Source organism: Protopterus annectens, chromosome 7.part0 (genome assembly GCF_019279795.1).
Source record: "Protopterus annectens isolate FY-2018-M chromosome 7.part0, PAN1.0, whole genome shotgun sequence".
In the NCBI taxonomy this organism is placed as follows: Eukaryota; Metazoa; Chordata; order Ceratodontiformes; family Protopteridae; genus Protopterus; species Protopterus annectens.
The window spans coordinates 1,136,270,387-1,136,298,271 of NC_056739.1; the positions used below are offsets into that span (position 1 = coordinate 1,136,270,387).

The 27,885-nt window shown below is 39.7% G+C and overlaps 1 protein-coding gene across 1 annotated transcript in view; it reads left to right on the forward strand.

Moving 5' to 3' along the window:
* The window catches only part of FRMD5 (FERM domain containing 5), a 1,150,824-nt gene extending 1,145,731 nt beyond the window's left edge, over nt 1–5,093 (forward strand). Inside the window, exon 13 of the mRNA XM_044077712.1 lies at nt 901–5,093. Within this exon, the coding sequence (XP_043933647.1) occupies nt 901–1,475 (575 nt within the window). The 3' untranslated portion in view covers nt 1,476–5,093. The remainder of the gene's footprint in view (nt 1–900) is intronic.
* Nucleotides 5,094–27,885: the final 22,792 nt, after the last annotated feature.

A 27,885-nucleotide genomic window follows, 5' to 3' on the forward strand; every position in this document is an offset into this window, starting at 1 on the left:
TACACTAACAGCAACTCTTTTGGCATCTGGCCCTTTATCAGGACATATTTACACATGATCTTGACATACCTGTAACAATGGGTTTCTCAGTCTGCTTTCATGAACACAGAACACAGAACTGTATCCTGCACACTGATATTCTCTTACCAAAGTGGACATTACTGGTTCAGCCTGCATTATGTTAGCCATGTGCAACACAAAAAAACAGAATCAAAATGAAATAGCATTACATTGCAAGAAAAAATGACAGTCTTAACACTTCCATTACTATAACTGATTAGTCAAGCCGAGCCTTTCTCCATTGTCATAACAGTTCTACTGGGGCACTTTGTGCGTAGTTTACAAAGGAAAGCACAAGTGATTCTGAACTGTTTGCCACTGCATCTTTAAAATGGGGCAACTTATTCCCCCTTAAGTTTATTATCCCTTGTAGGATATTCAGTTTTGAGACACCTCTCCCCAGTATCAGACAGGCTAAGCAGCTGCAAAAGCATCAAAAGATAACTTTTAGTCCAAATAATAATGTTTATTTTGGTAATTTATGGCAGCATAGATGTAACTCACTCTTTGTAATCCTTCCATTTATACATCCAAATCTAATTATTACATCCCTTATAAATGTGTACTCCCTCATTTTATAAAACTCTGGCATGATTCAAGACAATTCTACTTCAGAAGAGAAAATATTTTTAATACAGTAAGTCATAAAGCAATGTGTTCATGTTATATTTACATTAACTCAACAGAGTATGCAATATAGGTAGCAGGCTTTTTTGACACAGTAAGGTAAGATAAGATCATCCTGAAGAAAAGCAAACATACTAAGGTAAGCTGTAAGTTGTATCTGAAAAAAGTGGCTTGTCACATTTCTGATGCCTACCTTTTTTCCTGTATTCGTAGGTCTTGAATCTCTGAGAGACAGTGCCCACTCTACACCAGTGCGGTCAACATCTCATGCTGATGCTTTTGCGACCCGCTCAAAGCTATCAAAGAGTGAGAGCAGTGAAGGAGCAATGATTTTTTCTGATGAAGCCTACAGCCCAACAGACAGCATGCTGCCAACACCAGTAGCAGAACACACTCCTGAGCTGCTGCTTTCCAGGCAGCTCAATGGTGCCCCCTGCAGCATCGAAGAGGAAAAGGAGTCAGAAGCAGGCACACCTACAGCATTTGATGTAGGAGGAGAATCCAAAGCCTTAAGTCAAGGTGCCAGTGGAAGGGGTGAGCAAGAAGCAGAACAGGTGAATAAGTTTGTTTTAAGTGTTCTCCGCTTACTCCTTGTGACAATTGGACTCCTGTTTGTTTTGCTCCTTCTCCTGATCATCCTTACAGAGTCTGACCTTGACATTGCCTTTTTACGTGATATTCGACAAACACCTGAATTTGAACAATTCCATTATCAATACTTTTGTCCCCTCAGGCGATGGTTTGCCTGCAAGTTCCAGTCAGTGATGAGCCTGCTTATTGATACCTGAAGACTGCATCTGCTTAAAATCATCCTTGTGGACCGAGGCATTACCCGCAGCCTGTTCCTATCCATGGGACCCACTGTGGCACCATTGGCACATAAACCAGTCTTTCATGAATCAAAAGAAATACCTGGGTTAGGCTCTTTATTTTCCATGAAACATTACAGATGCAGAAAGGGAAAGGTGTACTAGCACCTAATAGGAAGTTAAAATGAATCAAGCAGTTTTCAAAATGTTCTCCTCCTTAGATCAACTAGCATTCTTTTATCACTTTCATACATTATTGTGCACCATTTCATAATAAAATCTAGTTGGCTAAAAAGATATTTATTTTAATAATACTTATCATATTTTTGTAGACCATCACTCTGCAAATGTGGAACATACTAGAAAACTAGATTATAGTGAATGTTTTGTAAAGGTGCTATTAATTATGCCATATAGGACAAAGTCAGACTATTTTGATGATACTCACTTCACAATAGGTACCTAAATGCAAAGTGTGAAAACTGCTAGATTCAACTGCTTAAGCTACTCTGTTGGAAAACTAATAAGACAGTTGGTGGTACCTTGCTTGAATGTTGTGAAGTACAGATCAGTGTATGAAAAAGTTAAGTTCACTGCAAATGTCCAATATGAATTTTATAGCTGCTATTAATGTCAGGGTGGGTAGACAGAAATGGTTAGGCTGTATACATATGTATCTTTAATGTAGCACTCACTAAGCACTAAGTCAAATGCAATATGACTTTGTTGTGCCATAGAAAGTCTGATTGTAGTGATACAAAGCCTTGCACCTTTAGTGCCCTGATGTGCAGTTTTCTGTTAACTCCTTGTTTTAGCAGTATTGCCTTTCCTAGTTCATTAGAAGTTTAAGCATAGCAAGTGGGACTGTGAATATAAGTGATGTGGTTATAGTTGACGAATGTACAGTTTATAACCATATCTGAAGATTCAGTTACATAATGTTTTCACACAAAAAAATGCTGTAATTTTTTTTGTAAAAAGATAAGAGACTGTTTTAATGTATATTTTAACAAACAAATGTTATTTTGTTATTAAAATTAGTTATAACCTTTTGATGTCATTGGTTTTACATTTTGTTGGATACTGTTAATTACCGAAAACAGAATCTTGAAGTGTGTTCAGAGTGCAAAACAGGCTGTTTGACACTGTAATGCCTAAATGAAAGTTATTTTTCATTTACTGGGTGTTATTATCTGAAAGTAAAGCAGGTAGAAGTTGGTAAAATATGAATGTACTTTGTTAAGAGTGGTGCACACGTTGTTAAATCTTATAATATAACGATATCCTTTATTATGAAAGCAATAGAAAATCCATGAAATTGTGGGAGACAATTTTTAACTGCTTGTCTGTTGAAGATATGAGACAGAAAGGAGAAACATATGCTGTACCTGCTTGATACATGACAAGTTTATTCTTCCTTTATCTCAACACACTCCAGAGTGTCTTATTTCTGATTACCAAATTAATCCTTGCTTGCCATCAAATTGTATACTTTCAATGAAGTTTATAGTTATCAGAAATGAAAGACTGCATTATATTTCAAGTTGCTTAAGTCTTCTGCATTAATTCTATTAATGTAATCCTGCTTTTTGCAGTTGCAGAGATGGTGGAGAACAATTTCAATGCACGCATTTTTTGCACATACATTTTGCACAAATTTGCTCCCGTATAAGCATATGTCTCTCAATTTTCATGTCAAATTATAATGAAATGATTTCTTAAATTTTGTATTGTTTTGTTCTAGGTGTGATATTTCAAATATTAGTTGGCAAAACTTATGTACGCTTCCTGATATTTTTCTCATTTGTAATCTTTCACTTTTATTTTCATGACAGATTCAAAATATACTGAAAATAACTTAATTCTGTAAATTAATTTAGGGGCCCACCTTTTTGGTGTTGCTTTTATGATGTCCTGGCACACTGACATACAGGATTATTATTTTTTTAACTTGTATTTTTTTTAATTCTTCTAATGACTACAGAATTATTGTTCTGTTAATAGAACTTTCCTGTTTTTTCAGAATCCAGGCTATCGTTACAAATGGGCCACTCTTATCATTGCAAATGGGGACTAATCAAAAGCGCAACAAGTGTTACAGGATATTCAGTGCAGTAGAATTGTACTACGGCAAAAAAGATGATACCTATTTCCTTGCCCCATACCTTTTTGGAATTGGGCCCACACGTAAACTGCACTTACCTGGTTACCTAACCAGGAAATGCCTACACCTGTGGTCACTCTAGAGATAATGGAGCAAACAGTCCCCACTCAAAAGAGCAGGAGATAATCTCCTATGATGCTCATATTTTCTCACGTCAGACAAATCTTGGCAAGATTTTCTTTTGCTTCCAGATACACAATAACAAAGCCTTGTGTGATGGCACTATGAACATGCCAAAGGGCTAGTCATTTGATGCCATCATTAGAAGACAAATGTGCATATTGTTTAGTAAATGTGAAATGGCTGATTATTCTGTTGATGATTTTGGGAAAAAGAGAATCAGAAGAGAATGTCAGTTGTCAATAAAATATGGTAATTAAACTGATGTCACATACAACACAATTTGTGACTGTGTTGTATAAAACGTACTTGGTTTAGTGCTTCTACCTCAGTCAGTCAGTAGTACACAGTGTTTCTATGCAGTGAGCGGAAGTCCTAATATCAGTGTATTATCATTAGCCATTTGAGTAAAGATGCAGCATTCCCTTGGTTCACAATTTTAAGTGCACATATTTGTTTCCAAGGTTACCTAACATGGGTGCCACACCTTCCCAACACACTTTATTCGCTGTGTCCTGAAAAATATGTTTGGCCAGGGACATTCTATCCTCATATCTGCTTAAAAAAGGATAGCTCTGCTTACTGGTACCTGAATATTAGTTTAATATAGATATACGGACAAAAACAGAGAGTGTGTAAAAAAACAGAGATGGTATATTCAAACTGTAGCATTAAAAGAACCCAAAAACTAGTAATTAGTTTAAAAAAATATTAAAACAGTTATGGCCCCATTGGTGATGAAAAGATGCTCATTAGATTATATAAACATAGTGTTTTTTGTGATAATAAATTATTGATGTTTACTGGTAAGTTCTCCGACTATAATACTGGATGAAATTGATATTTTCAATACTCCAGCATTTTCTAACCTTTATCCCTTGCATCTGAAATCTTGTAAGCATTTCTAATCCATTTTATTAAGCTCCACAAAGATCTTGATTTAACTTGAAATGTTTTATAACAAATTGTTGCAGTGTGGAGAAGAGAATGAAGCACTCTGCTCAGTTATCGGTGATGTGTACTTTTATAATATTTAGGTAAAATCTATCCTTTCAGATGTCTTGTTATAGGAATGCTGCATCTTTAACAATATTAGGATCAGAAAACCTAAAACTGTAATGTAGTTTTCATTAAAAGGTAGACCATCTAAATGCCAAGTGTCATCAGCCATCTTATTCTTCAAAGAAATGTACTTTTTCTACATCTCTGACAGCTGCCATAAGCTTTATACATCTGAAAAACTTTTCTGTCACTTCCTTGTCACTGGTGTCATGAAGATATTTTTGAAATGAAATAAATATTTAGACTGTTAAGAGTGTGTGTGTCATTAATCAAGCACCTGTCTTTTCAGAATGCTTATAACAGCGTTTAAAATGATTACAGGTACCGTTACTGGGAGCGTCTTGTATGAATCTGACAAGCTTTACCACATGAGTAGTGATTTAAGCTAAGTAAAGTCCAAGAAGTAATCCCCGTAGAAATCAGTAATGTTTTTGCATCTTTCACTGTTAAAGACTGATAAGCAAATTCAGGAAAAACATCAGATGGATTTAAAATGTATGAAACAGACCACTTCAAATCATCACTAGCCGATCACCTGAAATCTGAAGGAGTTAAACTGCTGAGTAACTCAGTTTTCTGAAAATACCAGTTTTTGTATCATATGGAATGTGAGGTTTATAGAACAGTGTTAGAGTGCTGTTTTGTAAGACAGCCTCCTCAGCAATACAGCCTATATTTAGTCTTTCAGTTTTGTTTCTGTCATGGGGGGAGAGTGTTTGGGGGTTTTGTGCAGTTATTTATTTTTTTTACTAACAATGAATGAGCTAGTCCTAGGACTCTTTTCAGCTATAGCTTGGACCAAGAGCAGTAGAAAACATGTATTGTAAAAAGTATACTATTATTACATAACTTGATCAAGTTAAATCATTTTAGACAATAACAATAATTCTAGTTCTATCTTGAATAAGTTTACATGTAAATCAGATGTGTCAATAATGGATTCCATAAATTGTATTATGGCTGAACATTACTAGAACATTAAATGCTCCTAAGAATCAACAATATTCAAGTTAGCTAAAGAAACAGAACAAAAATAAATGCCAAAAGTATTATACAGATGGACAGAAATACACTTCCCAGAATTAAGCATGAATTGTTCCTATGGAATAACTTAGCTGACAAATATTAAAGCTCTAGCCAGCAACCCTAAAGCATCTGCAAATGTGACTGCTGTTTAAAATATTTTACTTAATATTTTGCTTCCTGAAAATTTATTTAATTTAGGAATTAACCTATTGAACTTGGGCATCCTGAGGCAATGTAGCAACTGCCTCTTGTACACAGACAACCCTCTCCTCTTACCTCCCAACACTCAGACTTGCGAGAGATGCACTTATATATCCAAAATAGAAGCCATGCACTCTCCAGCCGAGACTGGAATAGCTGGTCAAGAGGAGAAGGTCAACACTTGCACCACACCACATGGAACACATAGCCCTCCACAACACACACCAGCACTGACTTCACAGAAAAACACAACCCACACACCCACCTTCCTGGAGGCTTTCAATAAAAATCTACCCAAACAGCACAGACCTCCAAGACAGAAATGAGCTTGACCACCACAACACTAATCACGAGACGCATAACTCTCCTAAACAGTGTGCCACTCAACCAAAGCCCCTAAGGAAAAACAGCATGCCCAACACACTAGTCATAGGTGACTTGATAGTGAGGCACACTGATGTCCCATTCACTAGGTTGAATAAGGAGAAAGTAACAGTCAGCTGTCTGTCAGGTGCCAGGATCCCCCACATAACGCACACACTCAGGTCCCTCAACAACAGGTACAAATATGACTCTGTCATTTTACATGTGGGTGTGAATGATCTGAGATGTACCTCCCTGGACTACATGAAAAGAGACATGGAGGAGCTCTCGGATTATGTAGCCCAAGCGGGTATGTCCCTAGCCCTGAGCAGCATCCCACCATCACCCAGAATGATACCACTGTACAAGCAGAAAATGATTGATTTCAACAATTGGCTAAGTTTCTGGTGTCATTCTAAGGGGATCCAGTATCTGTCTGCCTGGGATAACATGATTGACAGACCTCGATGCTTTGCAAGAGATGGCCTGCATCTGTCACCCCTGGGTTTCCGGATACTGGCTAAGGCTCTTGCCACCCCTATAGTGCTTTTTTTAGGTGGTGTTCCAAAGACCAAATTACCACCGTAACAGCTACAAACAAATGCAATCTGAGGGTCATGCTGCTCAACGCTAGAAGTTTAATTTTCAAAATGCACTCACTTGAAGCACCTCGTAAAATGGAGAACATCGACATTTGTGCTGTAACAGAGACCTGGTTCAAGGCAGTAGAAAGCACCCCTGCACTACCAGGCTATAACTCATTCCACACCTTTCGGCCCCAGAACTTGGACCGAAGCTCCAAAGGCGGTGGTGTTTCCATATTCATAAAGGATGCACACACACATCCAGACTGGTAGCCCAACATAACGCATCAGAGATACTTCAGGTGCAGCTAACACTGAGTAAGACAGCGGTTCAGGTTGTAGCCTGTTATAGGTCCCCAACCATGTCCCAAGACTCACACTCCATGTTCCTAAGCACCCTGGAGAATATTAGGGTCCAACCTAATACTGTCATACTGGGTGACTTCAACTACCCCTCCATTAACTGGGAAAACTACTCATGTACGAATACACTGACCCAACGTTTCCTGGAATTCATTAATTCCAATGCCCTCGACCAGCTCATTCTTACCCCCACTAGAGGTAGCAACATCCTTGACCTGGTCATTACTAACATGGGTGACTGTTGCTCTACACCAATAGTCAACTCCTCCCTGGTTAGATCCAACCACAAACTAATCACCTTGGAAATCCACTCCACCCCCACAAAGGTAACCACAATGTAAAACTTCTTCAAAGCTAACTTTGGGCTCCTAAAAATAGAGGTGGCTAACTTCACGGCACCCATGCAAATGGAGAATAGTTGCATAACCACCAAATCATTCTCCAATGCACTGTATGGACACGTACACAAATGCATGGATCTCACCATACCAAATAGAATCAAGATGCTATCCTCCAAAAAAAGGAAGCCAATCTGGTGGCCCCCAGCCATAAACAAACTCTACAACAGAAGGAGGAAAATGATGCAGAATAAGGTGAAGTCCCAAGACTGGAAAAACTCCCTTATCAGCCTCAACAAAAAGTTGAGATCCCTCATCAAATCCTCTAAAGCTAGCTATGAAAACAGAATTGCAGCAGATAGTAAAGACAACCACAAGGCTTTCTATAGTTATCTAAAGAATCTCCACTGCAATACCCATATTTTCTCTGAGCTACTACACAATGGTACCTCCTATACCTAGTCAACAGATATTGCCAATATACTGGCCGACAGATTCAGTGCCAACTTTACCCCCCCCCCCCCAAAGGACCAATCACAATACCAGTAGATTGCCAGGTACCCAGTATTACTGCTGCACAGGTTAAAACAGCACTGTCCAAGGCCAAGTATACCACTTCTATGTGACCTGACAATATCCCTGGCTGTGTTCTACATGAACTACAGAGTGAACTGGCACCTCACCTGTGTACCCTGTTCAATTACAGCCTCACCTCAGGCTGTGTCCCTACCAAATGCTGCACTGCTATAGTCATCCCTCTCCAGAAAGGAGGAGCGACTACAGACCCTGAGAACTATCACCCCATTAGCCTGACAAGTCTGATATGCAAAGCTATGGAACGCTTCATCATGGACCTAATAAACAAGGATATAGGGAATATCCAAACTCTGGATCCCACACATTTTGGTTTTGTGAAGGGTAGATCATGCCTGCTCAACTTGGTCAATTTCTTTGAGTCAGTCACCAGAGCTGTGGATCAAGGCTAGGTGGTTCATACAGCCTACCTTGATCTGGCTAAGGCCTTTGATACCATTCCCCACTCAGGAATCATAAAAAAACTCACTAAGCTATGCATCAACCCCTATATCACTAGGTGGGTTGCAAACTGGCTCACAGATAGAACCCACAGTGTGAAAGTAACTGACTTCAAGTCAGACTCCTGATGAGTCACGAATCGAGTCCCACAGAGATCGGTCCTGGGTCCTCTCCTGTTTGGCATCTACTTCTCAGAAGTACAGGCCAACATGAAGGGACTCTGGATGATAAAGTTTGCAGATGATTGCAAGTTGGGAGCCATTATTAACTCCCCAAGTGATGTTAACATCCTACAGAAAGGTCTCACTGAGACCAATGACTGATATCAGAACCATGGCCTTAATCTCAATGCCAAAAAATGTGTCGTCATCCCCTTTGGGAAAAACCCGGTGCCCATGATTTACAACATCAATGGTAGTCCACTGAACACAGAAGGTGTTATAAGAGATCTGGGAACACAGGCTGACAGCAACCTCTCTTTTGACCACCACACTGCCACTGTGGTCAGAAAGTCCTTCTATGTGGCACATTTCATTACTAAGGGTTTTGCATTCAGGAAGAAAGAGGTCATTGTCTCCCTCTACTCTTCCCTCATTAGGCCAATCATTGAGTACAATGCCCCATTTGGCATGTACCTCACTAGACACCTGCAACAACTGGAGAGGCCGCACAAGTACCTCACAAAGAGGATCTTAGGCCTTAAACACTTGTCCTATATGGACAGACTCAAAAAACTCCAACTATTCTCTGTCTCATATCACCTACTTAGAGGCGATCTCTGCTTGATTTACAAAGCCATGTCTGACCTAACTCTGTTAGAAATACATCTAAATAAATCACAATCCCTCTGCACCTCACGCTCCAGAGACCTCAAACTCATTACCACAATCAACAGAATATGCTGGAGGGACAGGTTCATAACCCACTTCCCATGCATGTCAAACAGAGCACCTCACGGGCTCTCTTCAAGAGAAATCTTGATGAGTGGATGGGAAATAGAAAATTCACCCTGGGATCACTCCAGTGGATCTACTCAACAGAGGCACTGAGAACTAAGATCGGGTGGCATGATACCAAAGTAATCCTGTGGGCTAGGCTTGTGAAGGCTTCAGGGCCATTAGCCTAGTACACACCTATGAACCTATAAACCTATGAACCTATGAATTAGTTCCATAATGCAGTGTCATACTTAAAAAAGCCTTTTCAACAGCTGAGTTAGATAAATTATGCCTCTGCAATGTGATAGTGTGCTTATTTTGTAATATATGTAAATAAAAAATGGAAGTGGATTAGAATTAAGGAGAAGAGCTGTGCCCCATAAACAGTATATTATGCAGTAAGATGTGAGAAGGCAGGTTGGCTTGTCAGTAACTGGCAAACATTTAGCTCCAAACAGGAAGATACAGTAGGACTGCATGGGAATGACTCAAAAGTGATTAACTTATACATTTTATTTGTTCAAATTTGTGGCTTTAGATCTTAGGAAGAAGCATGTGCACTAGCAAGAGGAGGGCACAGTACATTTTAGGAGGAGTATTTCATCTAATGGCAGCCCATGTTTAAAAATTAGCAGACTGATAACTTTGCAAGCTACTTTTCATGGGTCTTTCAACTGTGAAATGATCCGGCTGGTGTAGCACAGAAAAATTAAGAAAAGATCTAGTCAAACTCCTGCAGGATTACATGGGTGTTCATTTCCTGTGTTTTTGAACACGTTTACTCAGTGCTTTGTTTTCACACATTTGTTAGCAGACCGTAGGTTTTATTCATGCATGGGGCCTCTGATTGCACTGATTTCCATTCGCTCCAGGACTGCAGAGTTTCCACATACGATTTTGTTTTTAATAATCATACTTTCACTAAGATGGAGTGACCTCAGAGTGAAAAGAATTAAAGGCTGGGGGTGGCAAAGCTCCCCTCTTTGGGGTACACCTGCAAAAATGCTTTCTTTTTTTACTGGTGCTCTAATTTCATGACACTGACTTACTTGTGAGCTCATACGTTTACTTAAGTGAGTAGTTTTTGCAATCAGGGTTGAGCAATTTTATTCAGACTTATTGGTTTTATGATATAATAGTGGAAAACAATCAAATGTTTAAAGTTGGCAGCTTGCAATACTGTTTCCATATTTGAATCACAACATTTAAAGATAATAGCAATCCCTAATCTTCTGATGTCCAAGGGAGTAACATCTGTGTTTTGGCAACATTAACATGTTTTTTTTTTTGTTCTGAAATGGTTACCAGACATTAATAAAGTTGTATTGCAAGGATTTCTAGTCAATGACAGCATTCTTCTCTTAAGAAAGTAAGACAAGATAATCAATGTAGAGAATAGCATTAAAACCGTATTATGTCTAGATTTTGTTCATTAAGATAAAGGTATAAAGGTAGAGACCGTATTATGTCTAAATTTTGTTCATTTACAAAAAGGTATAAAAGTAGAGGACTCAGGACTGAACCTTGTGGGACACCAGTTAGCAGGAAGTCAAGTGTAGGCATGGCCCATTCAAAATAAACTTTTACTGATCTCATAGACAGATCATTGTTGATCTAATTTAAATTGCTGGATTTATTTAGTTATTTTATATTTGATAACCAGGGAAGGACAGTGGTCCAAAGGATGCTTTCCAGGCATGACCCAAGCCATAAGGCAAAAATCAAAAAGGAAATACAGTAGCATAACAGTTCCAAATATACACAGCAACAAATCACATAATACTTGCAAGTATACCCAGTAACAAATGTTAGCTGGCAGTATACAAAACTATATACAAGTTCAAGAGTTAAAAGTCGTGTTTGGCTCTATAGTATAAAAAAAGAAAGACCTGACTAGCCTACAGGTGAACCAAGTTTGAATAGCAGCTTTGGCACCTGCCGGAGCTAGAGTGGGAGGGTGGTAGTAAGGGAATATTGCCAGCTTTCCCATCATGGGGGAAGGAGGCAGCTCTGGCTCTCAATATAGGTGACACCTACCAGGGGCACTATCTGTACACCTCATGGAGCTCAAATCCTTCAAGCTTGCAAACGTGCAGTAAGCTGAGAGGAATTTAGCATTTGCCAGCATGTTTCCCCTTAGAGTGCAGCTACAGTGGAGCTTAGAAGAGCCACTGCTGGGGAGGGAGAGAGGTACTCTGCCATGGAACAAGGTAGTCTGCCCCACAGGACCAGCAAGTTGGCTGCTCCCTACCACCTGATTCTCGCCATTCGTGGATGAGCTCATGGAGGATTCCTTGGGAGAAACAAATGGGTAGTAAGGCTCTCATCTCACCTAGGAATTTCCTGCTCCCCTGCTCCTGTGACTGTGGAATGAATGAGAACAACAAAATACAGGTATGAGCTGAAGTTAATATTTCATCTTAAGTAGAAAATACACTGTAACGTATGTGTGAATAAGGTAGGTATTAGGGGGTGACATATTTTCAGATATCCAAAATGGAATATTTCAAAAACATTGTTCAGGACAAAACATACCTTCAATCAATGAAAAAGACACATTTTCACTTTATTACCAAAATAATGGTTCATTGCTGAAAAATTATATTGCTTTATTTTATATTATGGTATTTCATGTAAAGTATGATGTTTAGAAAAAGTGATTTTTTTTTTTCACAAATATTAGGACATTTATTGTTTTGCATTTTTTTTTTCCAGAACACAGTTGCCAAAATCAATTGTCGTGAAAAAAGAGGGCCAGGTGGTAACCAGTAGCTATATAAGAATATGTTGACTGCATAAATAGTGATAATGTATCTGAATATAACTGTAGTAACAAATAATGTTTTGTAATGAGGTTATGTAAAGTATCTTGTGTTTAATACTTAGAGATGAAAGGCTAGGGCTAAAAATTTGCACTACATGTTAAGAAGGTTAATATTAGTCGGAGACTTAGCACAGAATTTTGATAGCAGAGTCCATTTAAGATATTTACATGCAGAGGTGGAGCAGGACAATATTAGAGTTAGTAGTGTATAAGTATTATAATCATATAAAAGAAGATTGAGAACAGTGTGCTATAGCAGGGCAAAAGAGAGCATGCAAAGATTGTTTGTCACCACTGGGAGAGGAGTAGAATCCTTTTTTGCAATGCACTAACAGAAAAATGTGAAGTCTGCCATGAACAGTAAAGTATCAGTTTAGTTAATAGTATATGTCCATAGGATACGCCATCCACAGCCCATGCTTGGTTACATATATACAAGTTTGAATTAGGCCGTGTGCTATTACTGGGAATTTAGTTAGTACAATTTAGGTGGTAGCACTTTCTGATGAAGTGACCACTAGCCAGGTTGGTGAAAGCATGTACATGTAGATTATTGTTTCAGGTTGTAGGTAAGCAGCCTTTTAAAAGTAGCAAAGTTACTGGAAGACCCAATATTGGAAAGGATGACAGTCCAGGTTGCTGGGACAACTTTCTGAAAAACCCTTCATTGACCACTAGTGTGTAAGGAAGTTGGATTAATACAATAATACAATATTGTCAACATTTCCAAAAGGTATGAGAAACATGTACACTGCAATATGTTTTCAGTAGTGGGCCGTAACTGTATTAGCTTAGAGGTCTGTAATGAAGAGAACAGCCACTCTTGCAGAAACAGCGATTCGATTTTCCTTCTGAAATGATAGGCAGAGATGCTTGTTGCCGGGACTGAGGTTAATAAATCTTGTCTCTTAGTCCCATTCCCAGATAAAAGACACTAGACAGGCTCTCTGGGATCAATCAGTTTTTACTGATAACCAAGACATCACAAAAGTTATTTTAACTGAGTGTGAATGTAACACTGTAACACCAAATAAACTTTACAACTTAAAATTGCCTAATTACAACCTCAGGTCTGTTTTCTGGGTGGTGTGGGATAAAGCCCTCCTGATAACCTTTAACACTATTTCATTAAACCCATCACACAACAAATCCTGCCAGTGCAGCTTTAGTGCTGTTGAGAATTGATTTGTTAGGTTATCATACTCCAAGCAAGAAAAATAGGGGGGGAATGTATACAAAGGGAGGCTGAGGCCATACAGAGACACCCTAGGGAGATGTCAGTGGCAGTGGCTGGAGTGTGAAGCCTTATGTTAGAGTGACCCTTGTAGTGAGGAGGCTGCTTTTAAAGCAGCTCGAGGCCTCACACAAGTCTCCAAAAAATGGAGTGAGACAAAATATCTTATAGAAGCCTCTCTTGTCTCTTAGCTCAATTCCCAGTTAAAAGACACTAGACATGCATTACAGGAGCAACCAATTTTTAGTGATAACCAACACATCACAAAAGTTGTTTGGAGGTGAGTGTGAATTTAACACTGTAACACCAAATAAACTTTACAACTTAAAACTGTTTAACTACAACCGCAGGCCTGGTTTCTGTATGGCGTAGCATTATTTAATTAAACTCATCACACAACAGATCCTGTCATTGCAGCTGCAGCACCATTGAGAATTAATTTTGTTAGGTTATCATACTCCAAGTCAGAAAAAAATTGGGGGATGGGTGGCTGGGGCTATACAGAGCTGCTCACCAAACTGAAACAGTCTGTTCCTCCCATTCAAGGCTACATTTTATCCTCTATCTCTCTTTTTTTATTATGTGCCTGCAGTGAAATTGAGATAAGAACGCCAAAGTAACTTATCTAAGTAGTACATAATTAGAGATATTTACTGTAGCAACAAATAACTATTAACTGTAACATGTTCATCTAGTAAGGTATACAAGATGATCTTACAAATAAAAGACAGATTCATAGGTTCATAGGTGTGCACTAGGCTAATGGCTTTGGAGCCTTTACAAGCCTAGCCCATAGGATTACCCTGGCATCGTGCCACCTGACCTTAGTTCCTAGTGCCTCTGTCGAGTAGAGCCACTGGAGTGGTCTCCAGGATGCATCTTCTATTTCCCATCCATTCATCAAGATTTCTCTTGAAAAGGGCCAGTGAGGTGCTCTGCTTGACATGTATGGGAAGTCTATTCCATAGCATGGGCAGTCTCTGGGTTATGAACCTGTCCCTCCAGCATGTTCTGTTAATTGTGGTAATGAGGATGAGGTCTCTGGAGCCTGTGGTGCAGAGGGATTGGGATTTCCTTAGATGTAGCATTTCTAACAGAGCTGGGTCAGACATGGCTTTGTAAGTCAAGCAGAGATCGCCTGTAAGTAGGCGATATGAGACAGAGAATAGTTGGAGTTTTTTGAATCTGTCCATATAGGACAAGTGTTTAAGGCCTAGGATCCTCTTTGTGAGGTACATATTCAAAGGATGGTCATCATCTGAAACCAAATTGTTAAATTGGTTAATACATCCTGTGTTAGTAGTTTTGGGGGTCATAATAATAATGACAGCTTAAAATTGTTTTATATGCTGCAGGTTACAAAGAGTTGCAATAACTCAATAAGTTATGATTGTAAATATGAGCAAAGTGGTAAATGCTGTAAATAGCAATGCTGATAAAACAAATGCAGTCTTTTCTTTAACGGAAGTTTTGTCCGTTCCTCCAAAAAATAAAATAAGGGGGACCTGAAAGAATAATACTTCATTGTATTTTCACTACCATGATTATTAGCTTGAATAAAAAGCTGCAAGAATGAAATGAAATGAAATATAAAAGGTTAATTCAGAAATAATATAAAATGATGAAAAATAAAAAGTTGTAAGTGTGCTGGCATAGCTTAAATTGTGGCATGCATATAAAGGAGTATGTTATTGAGAAACAAAGTCTGTAAAAATAACTGCGCAGATGGCAGCTGGAAGGACATCAATAAAGTAAAGAGATGTAACATCAAGTTTCAGATAGTGCTGGAACATCACTTTTAAGATAATGCAAGACTGAGTTTCCATGGATCATCAAACTACAAAGAATCAAGGACAAGGGAACAAAGAAAACCTGTTATACAAAGAAAGAACTGTTATACATCAGACTCTGAGAAACAATATCAGACCTTTTAGTATAAATATGAGTGTAACAGTAAACAAGCTTTGGGTATTTGCCATATTTTGCCACATCCTCCCCTACCCCCCATTAGGGAAACCACTGTAAAACATTTCTCCAAAGCAAACTTCATGCTTCGTAAGACAGAAGTGGCAAACTTCACGACATCCATGCTGACGGACAATAAAGGAATGACTGCTGAATCCTACACAAATGCACTTTATAGGCACTTACATGAGTGCATGGATTGTGCAATCCCTAACAGAACCAAAATGCTATCCTCCAAAAAAAGGAAGCCAATCTGGTGGTCCCCTGCCATAAACAAACTCTACAACAGAAGAAAGAAACTGTTCCAAAAAAGAGTGAAGTCCCATGACTGGAGGAACTCCCTGGTCAGCCTCAGTAAGAAGCTGAGATCCCTCATAAAATCCTCCAAAGCTAGTTACGAAAACAAAATCAACACTGACTCTAAAGACAACCACAAAGCATTCTATAGCTATGTCAAGAATCTCAATGGCAACACTCAGATCTGCTCTGAGTTACAGCACAGTGGCACTAAATTTACAGAACCAACTGATATTGCCAACATCCTGACAGATAGGTTCAGTGCAAACTTTACTCCCATCTCATCCCCTAAAGGGCCCATCTCTATACCGGAAGAATGCAAAGAATCCTGTACTCACGGCTGCACAGGTAAAAAAAACACATTCTCCAAAGCCAAGAACACGGCATCCATAGGACCTGATAACATCCCAGGCTGCGTTCTACATGAACTACAGAACTAACTGGCACCCAACCTAAGTATCATGTTCAATCATAGCCTCACCTCAGGCTATGTGCCCACTGAATGGCGCACAGTGACAGTTATCCCACTCCACAAAGGGGGAGCCACCACAGAGCCCGGAAACTACCGCCCCATTAGCCTGATGAGCCTGGTCTGCAAGGCTATGGAGTGTATCATCATGGAACTTATAAACAATGACATTGGTAATCTCCAAACTCAGGACCCCACCCAGTTTGGGTTTGTAAAAGGCAGATCATGTCTCCTAAACCTGATAGACTTCTTTGAAGCAGTCACCACAGCTGTAGATGAGGGTAAGGTGGTTCACACAGCCTATCTAGATCTTGCCAAGGCTTTTGACACCATCCCCCACTCTGGAATTATAGATAAACTCACTAAACTAGGTATAAATCTCTATGTCACAAGATGGGTTGCCAACTGGCTCACTGACAGAACTCACACTGTGAAAGTAGCAGACTCCAAATCCAACTTCAGACCAGTGACAAGTGGAGTACCACAGGGTTCAGTCCTGGGTCCTCTCCTGTTTGGTAGCTACTTCTCTGAAGTACAGGCTAACACAGAAGGTCTCTGGCTAATGAAGTTCGCAGATGATGGCAAACTAGGAGCCATAATCAAAACTCCAAAAAATGTGGACATCCTACAAAAGGGCCTCACTGAGACAGATGCCTGGTGTCAAAGTCATGGCCTCAAGCTCAATGCCAAAAAGTGCATTGTCATCCCTTTTGGTAAAAACTCTGTACCCATGAACTACCACATAGGCGGTAGTATACTTAATACTGAAAGTGTGATAAGAGACCTTGGGATACAGGTGGACAGTAGTCTCTCCATTGATAATCACATCGCCACAATAGTCAGGAAATCCTTCTACATGACACACTTCATCACAAAAGGTTTCTCATCCAGGAAAAAAGAGGTCATTGTTCCCCTCTACTCGTCACTTATTAGACCCATTATAGAGTACAATGCCCCTTTCGGTATGTACCTCACAAGACAGCTACAACAACTGGAAAGGCCACAGAAATACCTCACAAAGAGGATTACCAGCCTCAAACAGATGCCCTATGCAAACCATCTCAAAAAACTGCAGCTTTACTCCGTTGCATATCACCTACTCAGAGGCGATCTCTGCCTAACACACAAAGCTATGTCAAACCCAGAGGTTTTGGACATGCTCCACTTAAAGAAATTCCAATCCCTCTGAGCTACATGCTCTAGGGACCTAAACCTTTTCACCACAATAAACAGAACACGCTGGAGGGATAGATTCCTGTCCCAGAGACTTCCCATACTCTGGAACAAACTACCTATCTATATCAAACAAAGCTCCTCATTAGCACTCTTCAATTAAAATCTTGATGACTGGATGGGAGATAGGAAATTCACCCCGTGGATCACTTCTGTGGCTCTGATCGACATTGGCACAGGAAAATCATTTTCTTGGGTAGCGAAAACCAGGGTACCTTTTGGCTAGGCTTATATAGGCCCTAGGGCCAATAACCTAGTACCTATCTATGAATCTATAGAGAGCTGACAGCATCTGTGTTGCATGTTTGTAGATCTGAAAAGAAAAATTTGATAGTAAAGCGTCTGAAACAGTTATCTTCATGTATTTATTGTACTCAGTACAATACAGTAATAAGACTAGTTGATTACAATAAATAGTTAAATGAACTGTGGTATGCATGCATGTAAATGCAAGTAACAGCAAGAAACAAACAGGAAGACGTCATATAATTTTTTTCACTGACCATATAGGACAAGTGTTTAAGGCCTAGGATCCTCTTTGTGAGGTACTTCTGCGGCCTCTCCAGTTGTTGCAGGTGACCAAAACCTTACCTTGCCATTCATACCTACAGAATAATCTTCACGTTACTTACATAAAAACATTCAACACATTGTTCATAATTAATTTTATGATCCATATCAAAGCCATTGAGCCATATTCATAAAACCAGCTCAGAACATTGTCATTCTGTTGCATCGTTGTCAACATATGTCTCAAGGTTGCATGTTTAACAAGTCAAGCTTGCCACAAGCTACATATTCAATAAAAACACAGAGACCTCAGATGGATTAAATGGCCGCAGCCATGTGTTTATTGCCAATTACTGCCAATAACCTTTCTCTAATAGAAGCCAATTATTATGAGATGTACACAAGGCAGGAATGTCAGGAGGCCATATATTTCTTTCATAGAAGTCCTCTACACCTACAGGACAACAGACAGCACTCTCAATATCCAGCCCTTCTGATTCATTATACCCACATCATAACAACTTTTCACAATTCATCACAATTCCTCTGGGCTGCCTTACAATCTGCCAAGAAGTAATTGCTGGGCTGATAAGTCCCCTGGCAACAATCCCTTGGGGCTGTCTGGCCTGTGGAAGGTCCAGCTAAAGTGTTCTGTGACCAACCCCCCACTTACCTTGGCCTCCCTTACCTTTCCTGCCTTCTGCACAGAAGGGAGGAATATTCCTCCCTTCCGCCAGCATATCTCATCCTATTCTAAGTGGATACCCTTCAGAGCTAAACCTGCTTGCAATTTCTTATAAAAAAAACCTGCAAACCTTCTTTAGATAAATGAACTCCATCCCTATCATACCTGTCTGGCCACCAGACCTGAATGCCAGGGTGAGGAATGTACAACCCATTAATGTCCCTTAACATGTTATCCATAGAATTATTAATTCTCCATCTCATTCTTTCCACAGCTTTAATGGGCCTAGCCGCCCTCCATCTTCTTCTCTGTATCATTTCTGACCAATAAATAATAGCTTGTGGCCAGCATTCATGCATGCAATTTATTTCTTGTACCATCAAACCAATTAGATCTTTTTTTGGATGTTGACAAATATGATTACCCCCTAGATGCAACACAATGGCTGTAGGAGGTTTACCACTTCTTGATGCTTGCTGTAGTACTGCCCTAAGATGGTGCCACTGCATTCCTGATACCCCAAACCAAACTGCTTCACAAGAAGCTCATTTTCCTGTTTGGAAGGTTAAGCCCAGCCTGCCCTGGACCCAGAGATGGAGCCTCTGAATAAAAGAATGACCAACTATCCAGATGCATTTCCAGTCCGATGATGTGTGAGCTGTAATACAAAGGATAAGAGTTAAAGTCGTTTACACCTTACATAGCTTTTATAAGCATTGGACTTCCACCTGCCCATCCTCATAATGTTGGCCTGTAAAGCCCCCATTGCATGTGCGTATGAGGCTGCACCTATCTGAAAAGAATACAATGTATACCTATCTGTGTCTAAGCCACTCAACTTAATTGCCTCCTTTAAAACTGCTGATACTGTGTAAGAGGTTCACCTTGCTGAAGGCAAAAGAATGGACCATCCAACATAACCCTATAGTTGCGGTACTCCAGCACCACTTTAGTCATGTCCCATTCCAAACCCTTTGGGGTAGCCACTCTTACCTATTGACCTTTGCCTTCTTGATCAGTTTTGGATTTAGCCAGATAGACCCAAATGTCCTCCCCAAGCACATGTACATGTGCCAAAGGCAAGATGTCCATTGAGCTTTGTTCTTGTTTGGTTGATTCAGACCATCTAAATGCCCCACAAAAAGCCAACAAAAAGGCAGCCCCAAATAATGTTAGCTCATAAGAAGAAAAACAAACATCTGAAACAGCAGGCCATAGTTTACATAATACAGCTGGACCTATGAGGTACCTCTTGTCAAGCATCTTGGGTGTTTGCCAGCCTTTAAACATTGCCTGTACTTGAACTGTGTTACCTAAATCCCTCAAGCCCAAAGCCTGATGAAACCAGTTCAGAGCTGACAATGTGCTTCTTGCCCTTCCAAAAGTCCATCCTCTTTCTTTCATTACCAAAATGTAGGCCCTGATTTGGTGAGGTGGAATTGGCCATACGGGTTCCCAGTCTCTGGGTAATCTGGTCTGCAAGAATTGCTGTATGCATTTATTGTACCTTACCCTTGTCCTTCCACTGAGGGCATTACACATTAGCCACCATTCTCATCTGCCCATAAATGATCTGGCACTCGAATCAGAGAAGGTTTCGCATTTGGAACCAACAACTGGAACTGGGGCCACTGCAAATGAGAAAGGGAATCTGCTAATGAGTTATCAATGCCTGGAATATGTTGTGCCTTAACTGTAACATTTAATGTTAAGCACTTAAAAGTAAAATATCTCATCATCCTCTCTAACACCCCTTTACCCTCCAGATGATTATTGACTATATGTACTACGCTACTGTTATCAGAGCGAAGCCAAACCACTTTATCTTTCATTTGTATACCCCATATTTCAAATGCAACCACTACTGGAAAAAATTCCATCTCGGTGATTGAAATGCTTAACCTATTTTTAACTTGAGTCGGCCATGCCACACTGAACCACTGATCTTGAAAATAACACCCAAAGCCAATTCCCCCCACTGTGTTTGTAAACAACTGAAGCAGAGGTTGGTCATCTCTCTGCTGCCAAATTGCTATCCCATTGTAATCTGATAAGAAACTCAGCCACAGAGCTAGATCCTCCTCCATGCCCTATGAAACCCTAATCTGGTGGTATGGGTTTGCTCATCCAGACCCCTTAGCAGCCAAGCACCTCATAAATGAACGCCCCAGGGGGATCACTGTGCATGCAAAGTTCATCAACCCTATTAATTCTTGCAACTTTTTGAGGGTTATGTTATTCTGAGTTAATGCTTGACTTAAAACTAAATGCAAATGGAATCCTAGAGGCAAGTCTAATGTAACTTCACCACAGTACTTATCTTGATCTGTATCTCTCCTCTCCTCTTCCTTTAAAGTCTGACCATCCCCTCCTCTCATTGCTGTAATTTTTGATCCTCCCCTTTTCCTTTGAGTTGTGCTAATAAGGCCCCAATTTGGTCTAAAAGTTCATTATTCGGTTGTGGCAACTTTTCACTTGCTACTGAGCCCCCCACTGTTCTGGCTAGACCCAAGTCCTTGGATGCCTGCTTGTCCTCAAGCCCAACCATATCCCCTGCAGTGCCCTGACACTGTAAACTCACTTGACTTATCTCACAACCCTCACTAGACTGATATTCATATTCCATTACTTTGTCTTCCTGAAAAACTCCTTGGCTTTGTAACCACTGCAAAAACATCTGATCACTAAAACTCATTCTTACCTTCCTTCTTGTTATCCTTCTTGCGTTGTTTGCAATGTTCCTTCTTATCCTTATGTTTCCGAGCTTTCTCAGCCTTCCTGTCCTTTCCATTCTCTTTCTTGTTGCCTCCTTCTAAAACTTGAAACCCTGTGCTAGGTCCTGCTTGAGGGTCAGGGGGCAGATTACTCAGAGGTTCAACATTAAATCCTTAATGTACCTGCCCTGACCCCATTGCCTGATGGAACAGATCCTCCCACCATTCTCTCCCTTCTAGGCTCCACATGGCCCACATTTGTGCTTGCATTTGATGATCCATCAAATTAGTGAAAACACAAAAAAGAAGTTTACTGTTAGCCTATGCCATTTTTTTTTTATTAACAGTCCTTGCCATGTGATTACCAATGAGCCTCACTCAAAGGACCTACCAGATGACTATTCACAGGCCATAGCTAATCAACCTTTCCGTGTGATTACCTGTCAGGCCTTGGCTGCAGGCCTTGCCATGTGCTACCACAGTTAGGTCCTGCTGCATAAATACCCCCAGGCCTCACCTCATAGGCCACGCTGTGTGACTACTCCCAGGCCTCTGCAAGAACCCTTGCCATGTGACTACTCCTAAGCCTTGGTTCACAGCTACTACTCAGAGCCGCACAGAATATGGCCTTGATTTACAGGAACTTCCTTTGTTCTGATTGAAATTTGAGCTCTCTCTTAATCCCACTTAACACTGTTGAAATACCCTTAATAATTTATAACAGTAAATTAGAGTTACAGACTACTTTAGTTAGTTATAGACTACTTTGATTACAGCTACTTTAGCTAGGATCACAGACTACTTTAGCTAGGCATACAGACTACTTTAGCTAGGAACACAGACTACTTCTGTTAGAGTCACAGATTACTTTAATTAGAATTACAAATTGCTTTAAACTATAATGTGTATATAACCATTCATGATCAGATGTATTACCAATGTCCCATGTTAATAAAAATAGTAAATGAAAAAATACCCTTGAGTGTCCCCAATTATTTCTGATCCTCTCAAAGGCCCTGCTTTGTGGCTACCTGAAAGCCTCAGCTCGCAGGCCGAGCCATGTGGCTACCTGCAGGCCTCAGCTCACAGGCCCTGCCATGTGGCTACCTGCAGGCCTCAGCTCACCGGCCTTGCCATATGGCTACCTGCAGCCCTCAGCTCACCGGCCCTGCCATATGACTACCTGCAGCCTTCAGCTCACTGGCCCTGCCATGTGGCTGCCTATAGACCACAGCTCACAGACCCTATCATGTGGTTCCCTGCAGGCCACAGCTCACAGGCCCTGCCATGTGGCTAACTGCAGGCCTCAGCTCTCAGGCCTGGCTATGTGACTAACCATAGGCCTCAGCTGCCATGCAACCAAGCCTTACCATATCAACCCCCCCCCTTTTTTTTATTAATCAATCAAAGCTTAATATAAAACTTTATGTGCCTCATGTCTAAATCCCAGGACTTCCAAGAATTTTGTGCCATAGTTATTTCTCTCTTTAAATAAGCTTTAATTCAATCATTAAAAAACCTGGTTAAACACTACTTAAATTCCTTCTGGTGCTCTAATTTTTACTTGATACCTTACAAGTAAAACCTTAATAAATAGCCTGCTTGTAGCACAGAAATAAAGGCCTTCTAAACTAAAATAACAATTATAACACAAAAAAATTAATTCAAAATTACCCCAACTTATTTAAAACAAAACTGCTTGCATACTTTTAAGCATAATACCTTAAGCTTCAAATACCAGTAACTAATCTTAATACAGATAAATGCCACTAAAGCCTGTAATGGAATCAAAAACAAACAAAAAAGGCCCCTACCATTTTCTTAGATCACCCATGTAGTTCAAACACACACTAGGAAGCCACAGATCAGTTGATCAAAGCTAACAAACAAGCTGCCATGGTAGAGATCGAAAAGACTGATTTGCTTTGTTCCCAGCCTTTTCAGTCCTTCCCCAGGACAGCCCAGCCCACCTCACCTCAACCCTCCTACCTATCCTGACCCTACCTGTTCCCCACCTCCCCCCACTGAAATCTGAGTCTGAGCTGACCTGCCTCGGACAAATGACAGCTTGCTGCGATCTGGCTTGCCAGCCATTGTTACTAACTTCCTAGGTTTCTCAATTTAGATGAGGGTTAAAAGCATCTTTCCAGTTTAATCTGGGAATGTTTTCAGACCAACTTACTAACATGTGATGTGAGGGTGAATGTGTTTAGTATACGATAAATTCTCAAGACTGCAGTAGATTAGCGTCTTCTTAGGAACAAAGCCCAAGTCATTACCTCCAACATGTAAGATAAAAGTATTGCAAAACTGAATACAATGTAAATAAAAATAAATATTACAAATAAGTTGACTCCATCTTATACCAGGGACACCTTTACAGATTATTTCATGCGGTCTAGCCCAAGGTTTTTACCATTTTCTTGAATTCCTGCTCTGAAATAGGCTTGACAGATGAAAGAGTGACTGAGGATGAGGATTGTCTTTTTACCTAAACAGATAAAACTGATAAAATGTAATGTACAGTGGATATAAAAAGTGTACACACCCCTGTTAAAATGCCAGGTTTTTGGGGTATAAAAAATGAGACCACAATAAATCATTTCAAAACTTTTCCCACCTTTAATGTGAACTATAACCTGTACAAATCAATTGAAAAACAAACAAATCTGTTATGGGGAATAAATATAAAAAATACAAAACGTACAATAAGCTGGTTGCATAAGTGTGCACACCCTTAAACAAATACTTTGTTGAAGCACCTTTTGATTTAATTACAGCATTCAGTCTTCTTGGGTAGGAGTCTATCAGCATGGTACATCTTGACTTGGCAATATTTGCCCACTCTTCCTTGCAAAAGTGCTCCAAATTTGTCAGATTGTGAGGGCATCTCTTGTGCACAGTCCTCTTCAGGTCACCCCACAGATTTTCTATTGGATTTAGGTCTGGGCTCTGGCTGGGGCCATCCCAAAACTTAAATTTTCTTCTGGTGAAGCCATTCTTTTGTTGATTTGGATGTATGCTTGAGATCATTGTCGTGTTGAAAGGTGAAATTCCTCTTCATCTTCAGCTTTCTAGCAGACTCCTGAAGGTTTTGGGTCAAAAGTGACTGGTATTTGGAACTGTTCATAATTCCCTCCATCTTGACTAAAGCCCCAGTTCCAGCTGAAGAAAAGCAATCCCAAAGCATGATACTGCCACCACCATGATTCACCATGGGGATGGTGTTCTTTTGGTGATGTGAAGTGTTGTTTTTGCGCCAAACTTACCTTTTGGAAGTTCAACCTTGGGCTCATCAGACCATAACACATTTTCACAAAAAACACACTCAAATAAGCAAATAAGCAAAAAAAGAAAAAAAAAAGAAACACCGAAACGAAAATTGCAGCCAACTGGATAAATCTTTACTTCTTAACAGATTCTGGTACCTCGGCCTTCGCCTTCAATGGAATAAATTTTTATGTACAACGCCAGTATTTAAATACACCAGTTAATTACATAATCTAATTAAACAATTAATTCAATACATTAATTAAATAATTTTAGTTAAAAAACTTTTATCACAAACCAATATTACAATTTAATATAAACATGAATAATATAACTTTCAATGTTAAATTACATATTTAAATTTCTAAATTCATCCCATTTGGATACAGGGTTTTATAATTTACTATAAAATTTGATTCCATTCTCAATAGTTTTTTCTGAAAATTAACATTTGCCCCCCAACCCCCATCAGGTTTGGCCAGAACACTAAATATAAGATCTGTACATCCACCATCATGATACTGATGAAAATGATTAGCTATTGGACTATCCAACCTTCCATTCCTAATATCTCCCAAGTGTTCCATAATCTTCAGTTTTACCCTTCGTTTTGTCTGTCCTATATACCATTTTTAGTCTCACAATTACAACCTATTATATAAATTACCCCAAAGGAATTACAATTAAAGTAATCAATGGCATTATATTTAATGCCATTTATTTTACTACCATCCAAATTCACAGTTTTTCTACAAACTTTACACCGTCCACAGGCAAAGGCACCTGCATTATTAGCTCTATCCCTCCTGCCTTTATGTCTGACCAACTCTTTGAGATTATTACACCTGCTATAAGAAAAAGTAATATTGTTAGGAACTATAGTTTTTAGAAAATCATCACCGATAATAATGGGCCACATATTTAACACCGTTCTTTTTAGAATGGGCGAAAAAAGGGAAAACCTATTTACAAAAAATATTTTGTCTCCATCATCTGGATTATTGCCATTATTAAAAGTTTTTCCCAAAATTCCTTTTTTACTAACTATTGTTTCCCCACTTTTTTTACCACTACAACTTGTTCTCAAACACTGATAATCCATAGAATCCAAACTTAATTCTCTTTCCACTTTTTTCCTGTGTGACATAATATTATCCCATTGATATCCTCTATTCTTTAATTTTTCACAAATTACATCAAATTCCCTCTTAATATTCCTAATCTCTGAAGTATTTCCAGCAATTCTTTTAAATTCTCCTAAAGGTAAAGAGTTGATCAAATGAATACTATGCATACTCGTAGCATGTAAAAAATTGTTTACTGCTGTTACTTTGTGAAATGGTTTATGTTGTATTTTCCCAACACAACCAACATAAAACTTTATATCCAAAAAGTGGATGGACCTTACCTCCACATTATAAGTAAAGTCCAAACCACAAGAATTTCATTTCAAATTGGATATAAAATCATTAAACTCCAAAGGATCACCCTTGCACAAAAACAGCAAATCATCAATAAACCTTTTATAAACAATCACATTTTTTCGAAAAAAGGTTTTAGTATACAAAAATAAATTTTCAAAATACCCCATGAAAATTATGGCATAGGAGGGAGCAAAGCTAGCACCCATTGCCGTACCTTCCTTTTGCAAAAAATATTTTTTATCGAATTCAAAAAAATTGCGAGTAAGACAAAATTCCAAAAGGGAAATAATAAATGAAGTTCTAGGTCCATCACCCAGAAGCTGGTGCACTGCATTCAAACCCCACTTGTTAGAAACAGAGGTATATATTTTTGTTTCGGTGTTTCTTTTTTTGCATAACACATTTTCCCACATTTTTGGGAGACTTGATGTATTGTTTTGCAAATTTTATCAGGGTCTGGATGTTTTTCTGTGTAAGAAAATGCTTCTGCCTTGCAACCCTACCCCATAGCCCAGACATATGGAGAATCATCATCTTCTTTTGGCTGTTCCCGTTAGGGGTCGCCACAGCGGATCATCTGTTTCCATTTCTTCCTGTCCTCTGCATCTTGCTCTTTCACACCAACCGCCTGCATGTCCTCTCTCACCATATCCATAAACCTCATCTTAGGCCTTCCTCTTTTCCTCTTACCTGGCAGCTCCATCCTTAGAATCCTTTTCCCAATATACCCAGCATCCCTCCTCAGCACATGTCCAAACCAACGCAATCTCACCTCTCTTGCTTTGTCTCCAAACTGTCCAACCTGAGCTGACCCTCTAATATACTGATTCCTAATCCTGTCCATCCTAGTCACACCCAGTGCAAATCTTAACATCTTTAACTCTGCCACATCCAGCTCTGACTCCTGCCTTTTCAACAATGCTACCATCTCCAACCCATATAACATAGCTGGCCTCACTACCCACTTGTAGACCTTCCCTTTCACTCTTATTGGTACCCATCTGTCACAAATCACTCCTGTCACTCTTCTCCACCCATTCCACCCTGCCTGTACTCTCTTCTTCACCTCTCTTCCACACTCACCATTACTCTGAACTGTTGATCCCAAGTACTTAAACTCATCCACCTTTACCAACTCTACTCCTTGCATCCTCACCATTCCTCTAACCTCCCTCTCATTTACACACATATATTCTGTTTTAGTCCTGCTGACCTTCATTCCTCTCCTCTCTAAAGCATATCCCCACCTCTCCAGGGTTTCCTCAACCTGGTCCCTACTCTCACTACATATCACAATATCATCTGCAAACATCATAGTCCACGGGGCCTCCTGTCTAATCTCATCTGTCAACCTGTCCATCACCACTGCAAATAAGAAAGGGCTCAGAGCTGATCCTTGATGTAATCCCACCTCCACCTTAAATGTATCTGTCACTCCCCCGCAGTCCTCACCAATGTCACACTACCCTTGTACATATCCTGTACCACTCTTACATACATCTCTGCCACTCCCGACTTCCTCATACAATACCACAACTCCTCTCTAGGCAAACTGTCATATGCTTTCTCT